This window comes from Barbus barbus, assembly GCF_936440315.1.
Source record: "Barbus barbus genome assembly, chromosome: 1".
Classification (NCBI taxonomy): Eukaryota; Metazoa; Chordata; class Actinopteri; order Cypriniformes; family Cyprinidae; genus Barbus; species Barbus barbus.
Window position 1 is genome coordinate 39,558,537 of NC_136729.1, and position 15,577 is coordinate 39,574,113.

At 38.0% G+C, this 15,577-nt stretch overlaps 1 protein-coding gene across 1 annotated transcript in view; it reads left to right on the plus strand.

The window, feature by feature from the left end:
• Positions 1 to 15,577, plus strand: part of LOC306884962 (ankyrin repeat domain-containing protein 11-like) — a 173,863-nt gene that overhangs the window by 144,955 nt on the left and 13,331 nt on the right. The window contains exons 3-8 of the mRNA XM_079441238.1: positions 829 to 974; positions 3,562 to 3,700; positions 13,394 to 13,567; positions 14,828 to 15,028; positions 15,192 to 15,334; positions 15,418 to 15,565. Coding sequence (XP_079297364.1) covers positions 888 to 974; positions 3,562 to 3,700; positions 13,394 to 13,567; positions 14,828 to 15,028; positions 15,192 to 15,334; positions 15,418 to 15,565 — 892 coding nt within the window. The 5' untranslated portion in view covers positions 829 to 887. The remainder of the gene's footprint in view (positions 1 to 828; positions 975 to 3,561; positions 3,701 to 13,393; positions 13,568 to 14,827; positions 15,029 to 15,191; positions 15,335 to 15,417; positions 15,566 to 15,577) is intronic.

The following is a 15,577-nucleotide window of genomic DNA, read 5'->3' on the forward strand; positions in this document are numbered from 1 at the left end:
GACTGGTTGTATATGTAAGGGATAATCAACGGCTAGCCGTGCATTAAATGATTGTAATGCACGACGTGGAGGCGAAGAACCACACAGCGCGAAACGGAGGGTGGTTGCCTCCGCGAAGTGTATTAAAATCCTTTAATGCACGGCTAGCCGTTGATTATCCCGCTTATTTCATGGTCAATTGGTCATTTGCCAAGTTATAGACAAGTTAAAATTTGTATTGCTCTTTGCAGCGCAATATTTGACCGAATGGGTAAAAGTTTTATTTTCATCAGTTACGAGCCATAAGCATTCTGCCAGCTTCAAATCAGACACAGAGATGAAATAGTGCGGTAAGGTCACATTTATTTTAATGAATTATAGCATGTATTTAAGTTAATTATTGATAGAGAGAGAGAGAGAGGACCGTTGTGTGTGTGTGTGTGTGTGCAGCACAATCTGCGATTTCCGACCTCTCTCCCCGTGTGTGTGTGTGTGTGTGTGTGTGAGCGAGTGATGAGTGTTGGCTAGTGTGCATCAATTAAAGCAGCGCATTAATATAGGAACGGCGATTAAACGGACTTGGAACTACCTGTGCATTAAACGGTTATACTGCATACCTGCCAGCCAATCAGAATCCAGTATTCATACGGACCATGGAATAAAGAACATTAACATTTTCTTTCAGAAAATGAGATCAGTACGTAAATGCTATTTGTTTTTGAAGATCTGTTGCTTTAAACGGCTTTGAGAATGGGCAGTTGAGTAAAAATGGGAAAAAAATAGAGAACTTGTCATAAAGGAGATTGACAGTAAAGTACTAATGTGTCCTTCCCTCTCCCTGTCTCACAGACGGTCGATGACGATGCGATGGAAGCGTGAATGAGGTTTGGCGTGGCAATAGCTGAACGATGCCCAAGGGTGGGGGTTCTAAAACCCCCCAGCTGGAGGACTTCCCATCCAACACCGACATGGTGGAAAAGCAGGGTGGGAAGAAGGTGAGGAAAACTGCTTTTATAACAAATGCACGCACACTCTGCTTGTATAACTGCCTATAACCTTTCCAAGCAGCTAAGTAACAACCCATTGGATAGTTTTTATCATAAATCTTTTCTTAAGAGCTACATAAACTATTATTATGTTAAAATAATAGAAATATTTTGTAACTAAGTTTCTTCATCAATTTTGATCAATTCAAAGCATCCTTGCTAAATAATTTCTATTACTCCCACCACCCCCCAAAATAATTATACTAACTCCAAGCTTTTGAATGGTATAGTGTATATTACACAAGCTTTTTATAAAATGTACTCAACTAAATTATAACTAAATTATAGTTTAAAACATTCAAATAGAAATAACTATATTTCTAAATAACTATAGAAATATATATTTTAAATAACTATATTCACAATATTACTGCTTTTGCTGTATTTTGGATCAAATAAATGCAGGCTTGGTGAGCAGAAGAGAATTCGTCAAACATTACTGTTCAAAAACTTTTAGTGTGTATTTGGTTTGTGAATAGGTTTCTTGTGTAAATTTACATGGATTGTGTCCCCTAATGCGGTTTATTGGACAGTGCAGACTTTTTACTGTTTGCAATTTGATTTAGTTTAGAAATGCTGATGTTATTTGTCTAGGCCATGCCGTTTTTACTGTGTCTTGTGTGCTGTGTACTCTTGCTTTTGGGCTGAATATGTCTGATTTTGATATTTCATAACACTACAGCTGTAATATAAACACACCACCTTAGACCCCAATATCGCTAAATTTTGAGAATACGGCAATACTTAGAGATGTAACTGTCTTGAGGGTTTTCAACATGCTGATTAATGAGATTCACTGGCGTCCATCCCAAGATTTGTAAATGCAGGCAAATCAACAAAACCAACATCAAAACAGCACTCAGTATACAGCTGTAGATTGTATTCTACTGTGTTAAGCATGAAAACGCTGTTGAAATTTAGTCTGGGATTGTATAAAAACAATGTATAAATTAAGAGGCATTTGATGCCATAAGCGTTTTTGAATCTGAGGGTCAGTGTTTTGGTGCAGGAGCAGCCAGAGTTAGTTAGTGAAGGCCCAGATGGTCTGTGTATGTACATCATTCTGTGTAGTATTGCATCAGACTCTGCGAGTGGGAGGGAGCAAGCACGTGAGCGGACGAGGGAGAGTGAAAGCATTGCTAGGAGACCAGCAAGTAAACAGGGCTGCTCACACAGATGGTTTTAGAGAAAGGCAGTGAAAGAGCTTTTACTTGATTTTAGCTTCGGTTTCTCTACGTGCTGTAAGAAAGCCTGCTCTCATCTATCTCTCTCTCTCATTGTCTCTGGCTCACTGTGTTTTCATATCTCTTTGAGCTCAGTTCTTGGGAGCAGATATTGTCTTTGTGTGTGCGTGTGTGTTTGCACTTGGATGACATCATAGTCTCATGACAGAGGGGGATGTGGGCTGGACGGAGAGGCTCTCGCAGTAGAAACGGCTCGACGCTGCATTCAGCTTGAGCTTTATCACTGCACTAAGGGCTCTTTAATTAGTCTTCATTAGCACTGCCAGTAGCAGACACAGCCCCAGCTGCTTCAGTCCTACTTCCTCTCCCAACAGTCAGCCCATTGCTCATGTACATTCATGTTTTTTTTTTTTTCGTTTTAAAGAGATCTGATTAATTTTAATTTCTCTTCCAGTGCAGGCACGGTTGTTCTTTGTTTATTTCATAATACCTTTAGTTACAAATTTCAGGTACTCTCAACCATTTAATACATTTTTCTGTAGATGTTGCCCTACAATCAGCATGGAACATGTGAGAGAAGATTCCATTTAGGCCTAGTTATACAGTAATAAGAAAGCACAGGCAGTATGGAAATATCCTGTATTCGTTACGTAGGCTGATGTGTGCGTGTTTGAAGTCTGGAGGAATTTTTTGCAAAATGGGCTGTATTTGAGCACAAAGAATGTTATGTCCATAAATATACATTATCTATATATTCAAATTGTAAAATGTTTGTTTTTTTTTTCTCCAAGAAGTTACAGTTTTAACCTCCTATCAAATTAACAGCATCAACAACATGTATTTCCCATTATACAAGTATATGTAAGTATATAAACTCATATTGTATGTGTAATGCAAAAATCCCATTGTTGGAAGGGAACAGGTCCATAGCCGTATATATCCACTAAAGATAAAGTACATAATGTATGAAGCTTATGTAGTTTTATGTTCTGCATATCTTTGTGACAGCAATATTTGTCCCAGAGCGCTGTTATCAGCTCTTACTCTGAGCTGAATTATTTGAGATGCACTGTAAAAAAAAAAAATTCAAACCTTCCAAATCAAAATTTTCTAGTGACTGATTACATCGAAATTTTTCTATTGGCTCAACATATTATTTCTCATTGAGCCAATGTTAACAGACTGTTGCCACAATTGATAAAATTCAGTTAGCAGAAATTCAATTGGGCCAATGGAAAAATGTAGATGTAATTATTCACTAGAAAATTGAGTTGGGAGGTCTGAAATGTTTTACAGTGTACCGTTATATGTTGTTTCCTACTAAACTTACACTATTTCCCATGTTCCCTTAGGATAAAGACAAAGGCTCGTCAAACAAGACTCCTAAATTGGATCACAGCGATGGCGTCAAAGAGATGAAAGAGAAAGCTCCTAAGAGGAAGCTGCCCTTCACCGTCGGAGCCAATGGAGATCAGAAAGATTCTGACTCTGGTAAGGGGGCGGGGCCAGCACATAGCACAGAGCTGTGGGTAACAGGAAGTGTGTGAGTGTTTGTGTGTGGGCTACTGTTGTTGTTTTTCTTTAGTAATGTGTGCTGGATGATAGAAGTGCTGATGGAGACACTGTTAGTCCTGTAATTGGAAATTTGTTGGATATGACATGCCGAGAAGGGTGAGATGTACTGTTTTATTTATAGGGATCTTTTGATGTAGTTCTGCCTGGATCATTATCATTTTTGTTGAAGTATTTCATTTGATCCTAACTGATTGTGGGAGTTCACGGCAAGCACAATTATGTTGCAATTTGGCTAGTTTTTCCATTTGTTGTTGTGTTTTTTAGCTTGTGTAGAAAGGTTTGAATGTATTTTGAGTTGTGTGGTTTGTTTTATGGCTGTAATTTCTGCATGTTTTTGCAGTCGAAACGCAGCCTCTCTGTAACCTTTTAGGAAGCCATTGGCAGAACCCCCCTCTCTTTTGAGATGTGGCTGTAAGGCGTGAAATCTTGCCCATTTTCTCTCTCATCAGACAATGCCTGAAGTGCTCATTGTAATGCTAATAGGGGGTGTGGTCACGTCCATTCTTTGATTGGCCTGTCTCTATGTTGGTCTCTCTTTCTCTTTCCAGTTCCAACCCTTATTTTGCTCTAAAACACTTAAGTGGAGTATTGCTTTTCCATTTGTTTTATCTATTAATAACAAATCCACTGAATGTTCCTTCAGATGTGTTAGAATTTACAGATTCAGATCCTCACTTTCAAGCCATGCAATTGCAGCTACAGTGTCTGTGAAGATAGCTTGGATTTTGTTGCATGTGTTTATGCTGCATCATTGTCTGTTCCTAATGGCATCTGTCCAGCTCTTGGCTATACTCCACCTCATGCACCCTTACTGGGACTTTTTGATGTAGTTGAGCTGCTTTCTCCGTGGTCTCCTCCCCCAGTTGGAAGGTTTCCAGTACAGGACTCGTTAGATCTTTGTTCCATTACCGCAATGAGCTCACACAAACACCCTTTCGGCTGCTGCTGAAAGTTGGACGTTTTACTGCAATGGGAGCTTTTTAATTAAGCATTAGCTTTCACTACAAAAGCCATTATTAACTCAGTCCAGGCCGGAATGTATCTCTTGATATTTTTCAATTTTGACGATAATCGATACGTTAATATTTTTCCATTTGTTCTCAAATTTGAAAAGGTGTGGAGTCATGAAATATAAAAGATGATCTGGATAGAACAGCTGTTGTTGCGAAGTACATACCAATTGCAAAATCAACACTGTTAAAAAATCTATACATAGTGATGGCTTATTGCTTTTTACTAAATGAAAACAAAATTAACATTTAAAATCAGTGAAATATAAAAATATGAACATTTTTGGATTCAATCCCACATTTAATTATGGTTGTTAATCTATGAACTTTGCAGTGTAGCTAACAGCGTGAAAAAAGAAGCTTATTCAAATTGTGTGCTAAACAAAAATCGGGTAGAGTTCTTCCTACACTAGCGAAAACCATTATAGTATTGAAATGGTCTAAACTGCACAATGAATATCTTATTTTCATCATGTAAATCAGTGCTTGTGCCACTGACTAAATAAAACACCTCTGATTTGGTACTGCACTCATTGCGTTTGGCGCTGATTGACTAGTGCTCAATGCTGTTAAATGTGTTGTAAATAAAAACCTTTGACGCTCTTCATAGAGCGTTCACATATATGCACATGGACATTTGAATTCAGCATGCCTGTCAGCTTTCTTGATCTTAAGACGAGTCAAAATGGCTTACTGTCTTTAAGATAAACTTTACATAATATTGTGATATACACATTATTCCATAATTTTATATCGTCAGCAAAGATATCGCAATATCTCTAATCCGATGTATCGCCTAGCCCTAGCTGATGGTGCAGATGGAGAGTGTTGTTTATTAGGCTGCAATAAGTTGGAGTTGGTTCCCCAAAGAAAGTGAACCTAAGAATATCATGAGTACGGCAGAGATGGCAAAGTTGGATGTGCTACTATTAAAATTGCAGGCAATACTGATAATTTGTTTTGACTGATAACTGATGTGATTATAAATCTATACTGTTGTGGCTGTTTTTAAAACCACCAAACTTAGTTTTTAATTTGCAATAATTGAAAACTTAAATATAAAATTTATATTTGAATGATTTCATTTGAACTATCCACAACTGCTGCTTTAATTTTAAAATGTGTTATAGAAAAAATATTTTCTGTTTGAATTGAGGAAAAAATAAGGTCTCAGTACAGTTTATTGTAATATTGTTGACAAAAAAATAGTTAAGTTATCATATTCCTGGCAGGGCAAGTAAAAAGTTAAGGTCTGCTCAAGATCGTTGTTGGACCCATACAGAGCACCAATATATTGCGCGTGACTGTGTATCAAAGCCGAAGCTGAGGTAAAACGGAGCCATCTTCACTGTGTCACCGAGGGTGTTTCCTGTCCTCCATTTTCTGGAAGATTCCATTTGAAAAACATAATTTATCTAGCTGATATTTTTACATCTCCCTCTCTGCATCTCTCTCATGGGCTCTTGGTGCGTTCTGCATTCAGGGAGACTGCAGAGATCGTCTGTGCCACTTAGCTCTAGTGCAGGAGCAACCCACAAGGCCCAAGAGCACTCAGGATACTTCCTCCGTTCTTTCTCTCCATCTCATAGTCTTCCTGCCTCCATCTTCTGCGTTTGCTCATTGCCTCGCTTCGCTTTCTCACGCTTTCTTCGCTAGTGGCGATGCATTTTAGCGTGTAAATAACAATGCATTTCCAGAGGATATTACAGAGACTGAATAGCTTATGAGGTGCTTTTTTGGTATACGCACTGTATGGTTTGAGAACTTCGGGCACACAGGCAATAGCAGACAGTGGACGGGAGCTGAGGAGGGAGAATGTTGTGGATAAGGGTGAAGGGAGTGGGTTGGCTGATAAGAGACAGTAATATTTGCTGCTCCACAGCTGCCCACGCCTTGCTAACGCTGGCAGGCATGTGCGCTGGTACACTTGCACACGCAATTGGTCTTTGGCTAACATGCGCACACACTCACATTTAGAATGTGTCTGCTTCCTGTAGGCAGAGAGAAGAGATTCGCTGCTGTCTAACGGATCGGACCGGTGATGTTTTCATATGACCAAGCCATGAAGCATTACTCCTATTCCTGGAGGGAGGAATGTTTTTGTAGCATTTCATTTTCTGTCACGCAGCGCTCTTATGAATTATTCACTATTGTGATTTCACCGTATATATCAGATCTGGTGGTGCCTGAATTGTCGGTGTCTGTTTTGCCTGGATTTTATTACCCCCCATAATGTCTTTTCATCTGTGCGTAAAGTATTGACACAACATCCTGTGGGCACTTCCTGTCTCTTCTGCCTTCATTTCCTGTTTTCTCTGGGCAGCTCGTAGAGAGTTTCTGCCTTGCGGTTTTTCATGATTGACTGGGGATCCATGTCTACTATTGGGTTTTTATAAGTGGTGCATACTAAGGCAAACATCACTATTAATATTTTTGTTTACACACTGACGCAAACCTCACACCTTTTGCTCTCCAGACATGATGTAGTGAGTTGTACTAGTTTTACCTTCACTTTTCTAAGCAATTTTATTTTGTCTGTGGGTTCTTGACTTACCAGTAATAAACCACTCAGAACACTCTAGACACAACATATGTTTCATGATGTACTTATGTTTACCATTGGAATTTTCCCTAGTCTATTAGGCTGCTCTGTCCCTGTAACCCCCAGTCCCTGACCTAGATTCCCTTCAGCCATCAGTCTGAGGACACCGTAAGCAGCTCACTAACATCATACCAAGAAATACTACACTAGTCAGACTGAGGACTGATCAGTATAAACTGCAGGGCACTGATCTTTTACATATTTTGAGCTGATCAGATGAGATCATTCTGAACATTTCCTTGGTACATTACTGAAGACTCTCTTGGGGTGTTTTTTTTTTTTTTTTTTGTTCTCTTAGCTGATTAAAGACATTGCAAACCTCACACCTAATCAGCTCTTCTTGTTTGGGTTGTTTATTTAAAAAAAAAAAAAAAAACAAATCTAGTTATGCAACTTGTATAACAGAAGGTGGTTTTCAACAATGATGTAAGTCAGTTAAACCTGTTAGCAACATTTAATTTAGGTGTTTTATGTTAGCAATTTGTGCTTCTAGTGTATCTGCTTTTATGCACCTGTTTAGGGCCCTATGAAATCAGTTTATTTTTTCTTCAAAATTCTGTTGTTGTTTTTTTGGTATGGTTGATTGTTTTGTTTTTAATTCAAAAATTGTTTTAATTTTTCTCGACTCCTTTTTAATGGTTAAATGCAATTTTATTAATCAAAAAGCATGTCTAATTAATTAAAACTATGAAACTTATAAAAATTTCACATCAATTTATTAAATTTGTTTCAAAAATTAAATGTTGAGGGCCCTATGAAATGTTTTATTTTTACTCACCATATGTTTTATTGCTATCAAATAGGGATGCACGATATTGGAATTCTGCCGATATTCAATATGCCGATATTTTTCAACTCATTTTGCCCGATATCGATGCCGATACCGATATATTTCCTTTTGTTTGGAAACAACACCAAGTCTCTCCTGTGCAGAAATTATAAGCAAAATATTATTCATTTTGGTTAACTTATTTATTAGAATTAAATAAAAAATAATAAAGGTTTTTTAACAGTACATTGAAGCTTTGAAAATAAATATAAATAAACTATAATCAATCGCTGCATTTTTTTCCCCCAGAAAGATGCAGTGTTAACCCTAATATTTGGTCTAAAACAAAAGAGTTGTAAAAATTCTGAAAATCTTTGAGCTCATGATTTGTTTAAAAAATAAAACGTTACACATTAATGAATAAATCAGTATATATAAAATTATTTAATTTACAAGTGTCATGTTTGTGATTTTTTTTTTTTTTTTTTTTTTTTCTTTTTTTTTTTCATGTAAGCTATAGCTTCTGACCATTAAATCAAAACATACTTATGTTATTACATCAATTACTGCTTTATTTAATCAGAAACACAGTCTAAATGTTATTTGTGTAGGCTATTTTACTTTTAATTTAATTAGAAGTAGGCCAACAGCGCCCCCTACAGATTAAAACTCCTTACCGAACGGGCATTAGGACCTGGGGGAGGCTGTCACTGCTGCCCCTGCTTGTGCTATAACTGTTTACTCTATCCCACACCGAACGCGTCATTCTGTACATGCATTCACACATTAAATGCAGCGATCCAAAACAGTCATTCAGACAAAACTTTGCTTCAAGAATGAGCCACATTGCTGACGTGATCTAATCGCTAGCACACCCTGAGCACATGCGAGTTAACCCCTTCCCCTTTTCGGCAAGACATATCGGCATAATTTTGCATATCAGGCCGATGCCGATATTTACATTTAACCTGTTAGCCTGCACCAGAGCGACCTCGCACTGAACGATCTTTGTTTGCATGTGTCATTGTTTACAATAGAATAAATGAAACGGGACAAAGTTAATCTTTACAAACTTTATATCATTCTGAGGGTCTAAGCCTCAAGCATCGACGACAGATCGCTGTTTTTCGATGGAAAGCTTATAAGGAATGAGTGGCACAAATTTGCTACATTTGTGTAAGCAGTACACATCCAAACACGCAGAGTAAAAAAGCCGTACGTACCTTTATCATTGTAATAACGAGCCACAAACGCGTCCACTGCTGAAATCCCAGTTTAGTTAGAGAGGTAAGGGTCCACAGAAAAACATCCCAGCGAGCACTTTTAGTCCAGCGAAACAATAACGTTGTAATAAGGAGGAATATTCCTTTGTTTACATTTCATTTCTTCAGAGAGTTATTGTTCGCGTCCGTTATGGAATAAATTACGCTCAAAAACAGCGTCTTGGTGGTAAAAAAACAAAACGATGTTGTAGAATACGGTCTTACAAATATAACGAGACCGTCTACGGAAAAAAAAGTCTCAGAAAAGCGGAATATAGATTATTTGAATTTGGCGCTCCCTCCTGCCGGCAGTGACGCTTCTGTGACGCACGCTGTCATCTGAGCGGGGCATAACTTAGCGATCTGCTTTATCCATAAAAAACTGTTTTTTTTCTTCTACATTTTTTATATGTGTGTGTGTGTGTATTGTGTGGGGAATGTGGCCGTGTCTGCATGATTATAATCTGTATGGACGCACATCAGCGTGTTTATTAGCGACTCTATGACGGCTATCATTGTGATTCATTGATCAGCTATTATTGATTATATGGCCCATCTGTTTGATTATAATCTGAATGGAAGCACATCAGCGTGTGTTTACTGACTCTATGACCATGTCTGGCAATATCACTTCACGTCTGGCAGTGATATTTATCATTGTAATAACGAATAACGAAGAATACTTCAGTATACATACTATATACAAAGCATTTTTTTCTATTTTTTTTCCTTTTTTATTACTCAAATAATTATTTTTGTATTTTTTAGTGCTCAAATAAATCTGTCTATTATTTTATAATTGAAAAACTATGCAGGAACATGTATAATGACTAAAATAGCTTGTATAATTCTGTAATCCATTTGGTGGTTATTTTTCCTCAAACAGGGGGGTGGGGGGACCATAAATAGTTTCAGAAAAAATATTGCAGGAATCTCATTTTTCATGGTATCTTCTTCAAATTTGAAATATGAACACATGAGACATGTGGCTTTCGAGCCATTACTTTTCTGGATTGCTCCAGGACTTATTTCATGTATTTGTATATGAAATAAAAAAACATTCAGTGTGGAAAAATATTTTTCAAGGCACGTCAGTGTCTATAACTTTTTATCTTTTTGAGCATTATCAACTCTGGATGATAGATAGTAAAGCCCAGAGTCTCTTCTTTCAAAAGATACCTAATTTGTTTGTGTAAGCACACTTTGTCACAAACTGTTACCATTTTAATTCAGGTAGGTTATTTTCACCTGCGAGGCCACAAATGGGGTTGAAGGTTAACAGGTTAAAGTCATTATCGGCCGATTTCGATATCAGTCCGATAATATCGTGCATCCCTACTATCAAATTCTGTGTTTTAGCATGTCTAGTTATTTGAATGCATGCTTAATTTATTCAAACGTATTCTTAAAATAGCTTTATGAATTCAACCCACCCCCCCTCCCACCACTCTCATAAATTCTGTGTTGTGCATTTAATTTTTTTTGGTTATCAAATGAAGGCATTAAACATTAATTTAATTTATATTTTAATAATAGAATATTAAGCAAACTTGTTTTGCCAAACTAAGGGGATTTACAATTTAAAAATAAAACATGAAGAAATGTTGTTTGATTATACCCAAAAATAATGTTTGTTTCATTTTAGTAGTAGTAGGGTATGGAAATTCTACTGAACAATAGTAGTATTTCTGGCACAATGTCTTCAAGTTAAACCGGACTTTTATTTTGATGGGTTGCTTTATGGTTCTCTGAGCATCATATGATATGATGCTAGTTTTACTCAAATGAAACGGTAAAATGCTCAGGAATTGACTCTCAGAGGTGTTGTTCATGTATTTATGTCCTCATTTAGTGAGACGACAGACATTGAAATCACCGCGAGCGTCACACTCGCTTCAGTATGTGTGTAGTAAACAAAACCGTGCGTCTGTGCCATTCATTCAGACAGAGACACACAGTACATGCAGGGTTCGTATTTAAATATTAAGTTTTTGCAGCTTAATATTTACAGATACTAGTCCAAATCGTGGTTTAAGTGTAATGACCTACTTTTGATTAATTCATTCAAAGTTTGACTTTGAATACTCATTCAAAGTATCGGTAACTGTATGTCTGTCTAATAGTACACTATGTGTACTGAGTATATGTATGTGTATATTACACATTGTCATCTGTATAAGTCTGTACGTATGTATGGTAATGTCTATATGTAAATTGTTTATATGTAAATTGTCTATATGTAAATTGTTTCTGCAGTGTCTGGAGCACGCTCTCAAGAATTTCACTCACGAAGGCACACGTGCTGTGGTGATGTGACAATAAAAGTGATTTGATTTGATTTGATTTTGACAAATTTCATGACATTCTGCTTTATTCAGTAAATTCCATTTTTATGACTGGATTCCACGATTCCGTCTGCGTTTTCCGCATCGCAGAAATCATAGGGCCCTATCTGTTAAACTCTTCTGTGTTTTATGTTAATACAGAAGGTTATCAATACTCCCTCTCAAAAGAAAACCACTGCTTTTAAATACTAATGTTTTGGAGCAACAGGCTCCCCTAACTTGCACACAATTGTTGTGAAAACAGTTTTTTTTTTGGTTAAAATGTTGTTTTCAGTGTAGATTGGGTGATTTGGTGCCATTATGTCATATGACATAAGCAATATGACAGTATATACTGTATGACAGTAGAAATTGATGGTAGAGCTTGTTATACTGTTGAACCTCAATATCTGCAGTAGGCCTATATTAAGTACTGATATCAGACTTATAAGACATTTGTTTATTTAAAACCTAAGATACTTGATTGAAAACTTTTATTTTTTATTACGGTATATAATGTAAAAAGTCTGCAGACACAAATTCAACTTGCTTTAAGAACAGCAAATTGGGACAGATAGCTTAATCTCTCAGAATAATTCTGTAATACTGTACAATTGTCATTACCTCAGTTGAGTCTTTTATAGAAGACTAAAAGTGCAAGCACTGTGTTTGTTAGTTTATCTGCCTGTTATAAACATGTTTAGACCGCTTCTGCTGTTCATGCTCTTCAACTTTTGAATCACAAGAATGTGACTAAACAGCAAGTGTGTATGTTGAGTGGTTGGGGTACTTACACGTAAGTGTTTACAGGTGTCAGCAAATATTCATCAGCCCAAAACCATAAAGAATAATTCCTGGAAAGATCTTTGTTGCTGGAAGCATTTGTGTCTGGCTTCCTCTCCCTATAAATCACTACGTTGGGAACAACAAGCTGGATTGTAGATCTTCCATATATTAGACAAGAGCAGAAATCTAGATGACAGGATTGTTGTACCTCCTTGGGTTTTTATTGGTGTTAATGGCACAGGAATGCCTGTGACATTTGGGCATGTTTGTACAGTTTGAGACTTGGAGGTCATACAGTGGAAACTGGCAAACACAAAGATGGCTCTCCCACTGTGAGTCGATTGCACGGTGAGATGGCTGTAAAGAACTGGACAGCCGCATTGTAAGGCAGATATGTTGACACTGACATACTGAGAATAATTGATGGGTGTTTCTGTGAAGAGCAGATGCTTTTGTCCAAATGCAGCGGTGACCTTGCCTCAGCCACATTGAAATGTGAACACCGGCCATTTTGTAATCGGTGACAGGCTGCCAAGTCATTGCCTTAAAGAAACACACACATACACACATGCTAGAATGGCATCGGAGGATCCCCTCCCTCCCCATGAGGCTTTTGGGTAATCTCACACCATGGCTGCTGCCACCAACAGGCTTTCACTTGGGCCAAGCGGCTGGGAATTTACCCAAGGTTTCACTTGACCTTCAGGCTGCTAAGGATGGCATACATGGGAATGCATATTAACTTGTGCTAGCTTACTTAGATGGTCACTAAACTGAATGTTCGGGATATTGTGTCTATTCATAAGTGTTTGTGAGGCTGGTTTGTGGGTTAATATGCCCGTTTTCTCCTCAACAGAAAAGCAAGGTCCAGAGCGGAAGCGGATTAAAAAAGAGCCCACTAACACCAGGAAGTCAGGCCTGCCATTTGGGATGGGCATGCCAGGGATCCGGGCCGGGTATCCCCTCTCAGAGCGGCAGCAGGTGGCTCTTCTCATGCAGATGACAGCGGAGGAGTCCATAAACAGTCCAGGTGCGTGTTTGTCATGGGCGCCACGTCTCGGGGGTCGCGAGCGGGAGGGGGCCCAGTGGCTTCAGTAGCTTCCACTGTCCCTGCTGCACTTTCACGCTATTCTTCATTTAAACACACACCAAAGCACTTAATTAGAATTCAATTAAACAAGATAACCCTCATCAATTTCCATTACTTCTGTGAAATGAACCTCTGCAATCTTAATCCACTGTTGTTCATCAGCCCTCCAGGACTTTTGATAAAGCAACAAGGGACTTGGTTGTACTGTTTCGATATGAATTGTTCAGATTCATATTTGATTGAATTGTTTCAGGTGGTTTTGCATTCTAACGTTGAAGCTTGAGAAAAATAAAACCTTTTGATTTTGTTGCATTTATTTCAAACGTCTGTTGTCAGTTTGTTTTCTAAGCTAGACTAATGGTATTCCATAAAGTTTAAGTATGCATGTCTATTGGATTACTCAAATTTAGCTTTTCCTCTTCAAATAGTTCACCATATTTATTTTTCCAAAACAAAAGATTACAGGAAACTCCCCTAACCCCACCCCTGAAGAGCACTTTTGCATGCCAGCTGTTGTTGTGAATACTCTTTAGGTTATTCTGAGTGCAAGTGTCTGAAAACAGAAATTTAGTGTAGATATATGTAGCTGTCTTCTCTGGGGTCACTAATAAATTACCTTGTTTCCAAAATGAATAGTTTGTCGATTCAATGTGCTTAAATTTTGTTACTGACAATATCATACAAATCCAAGATATGAAATTCTGTTGAAATTGTGTACTTTAGTCAAAAGATGTAATGCAGGCAGAAGGTGTCTTTTGCCATGTTTGTTGTACAAGACTGCCACCCTGAGGTCAGAGCAAACAAAACCCAGTCAGTTTCTCATACTTCGTAACTAAGTCAGTGATACTTAACCTTTTTGACTCCGATGCCCTCCATTGTTGAAGTACCTACTCCCCGTCTAGGTTAATGTTTCCTCTTATACTTCAGTTGATGATTACTGGATGTTTTTGTTGTTGTTGTTTTTTTTTAACAATACCCTTTTTCTATGAATTGACGTTCTAGTTGTTCGTGATTACTGGATAAGGATTTTTAGAAAAAAAGTTTACTTACAATTAGCATAATTATTTTTATTATAGAAATTACCATCCCATCTTGTGACCCCCTTGAAAGTTTGCTGAAACCCCCACAGAGTGCCCCAGCCTACATGGTTGAGAACCACTTCTATTAGTAATTGCTGTTAATACTGATATATTTGTTCAGACACAACACCAAAGCACCAGTCGCAGTCAAGTCTGGGTCAGAAGGGAACACCAAACTCTGCCTCAAAAACCAAAGATAAAGTTAACAAGCGGAATGAGAGGGGTGAGACGCGGCTGCACCGGGCAGCCATACGTGGGGAGGCACGTCGGATTAAGGAGCTCATCAACGAGGGGGCTGATGTGAATGTAAAAGACTTTGCAGGTAAAGGCAGCCATCAGAATTCACCTGACCTCCACCTTAGTATTGTAGCATGCTGTTGATTAAATGGTATATTAGGTGATCTCAATCTGGTTAAAATGGCCATGAAATTCTTTCCATAACATGGATGAGCAGACACTTAATAATGACATGCCTTTTATTTTAGGCTGGACCGCACTGCATGAGGCGTGTAACAGAGGGTATTACGATGTGGCCAAGCAGCTGCTGGCAGCCGGGGCTGAGGTTAACACCAAGGGCCTGGATGACGACACGCCTCTACATGATGCGTCTAACAATGGCCATCTTAAAGTGAGTACCTCAGAACAGATGTTCCAAGTTAAGATTTATTTTAAGAAAATTTTAAGATTGGCAACCATATTCTGGTTTTATAGGTTGTGAAGCTTCTGTTACGATATGGAGGGGATCCTTGTCAAAGCAACAGAAGAGGAGAGACTCCGTTAAAAGTGGCAAATTCGCAAACAATGCTTAACCTGTTGCTGGGAAAAGGCACTTACACCTCCAGTGAGGAGAGTTCCTCCGGTGTGTTATCAT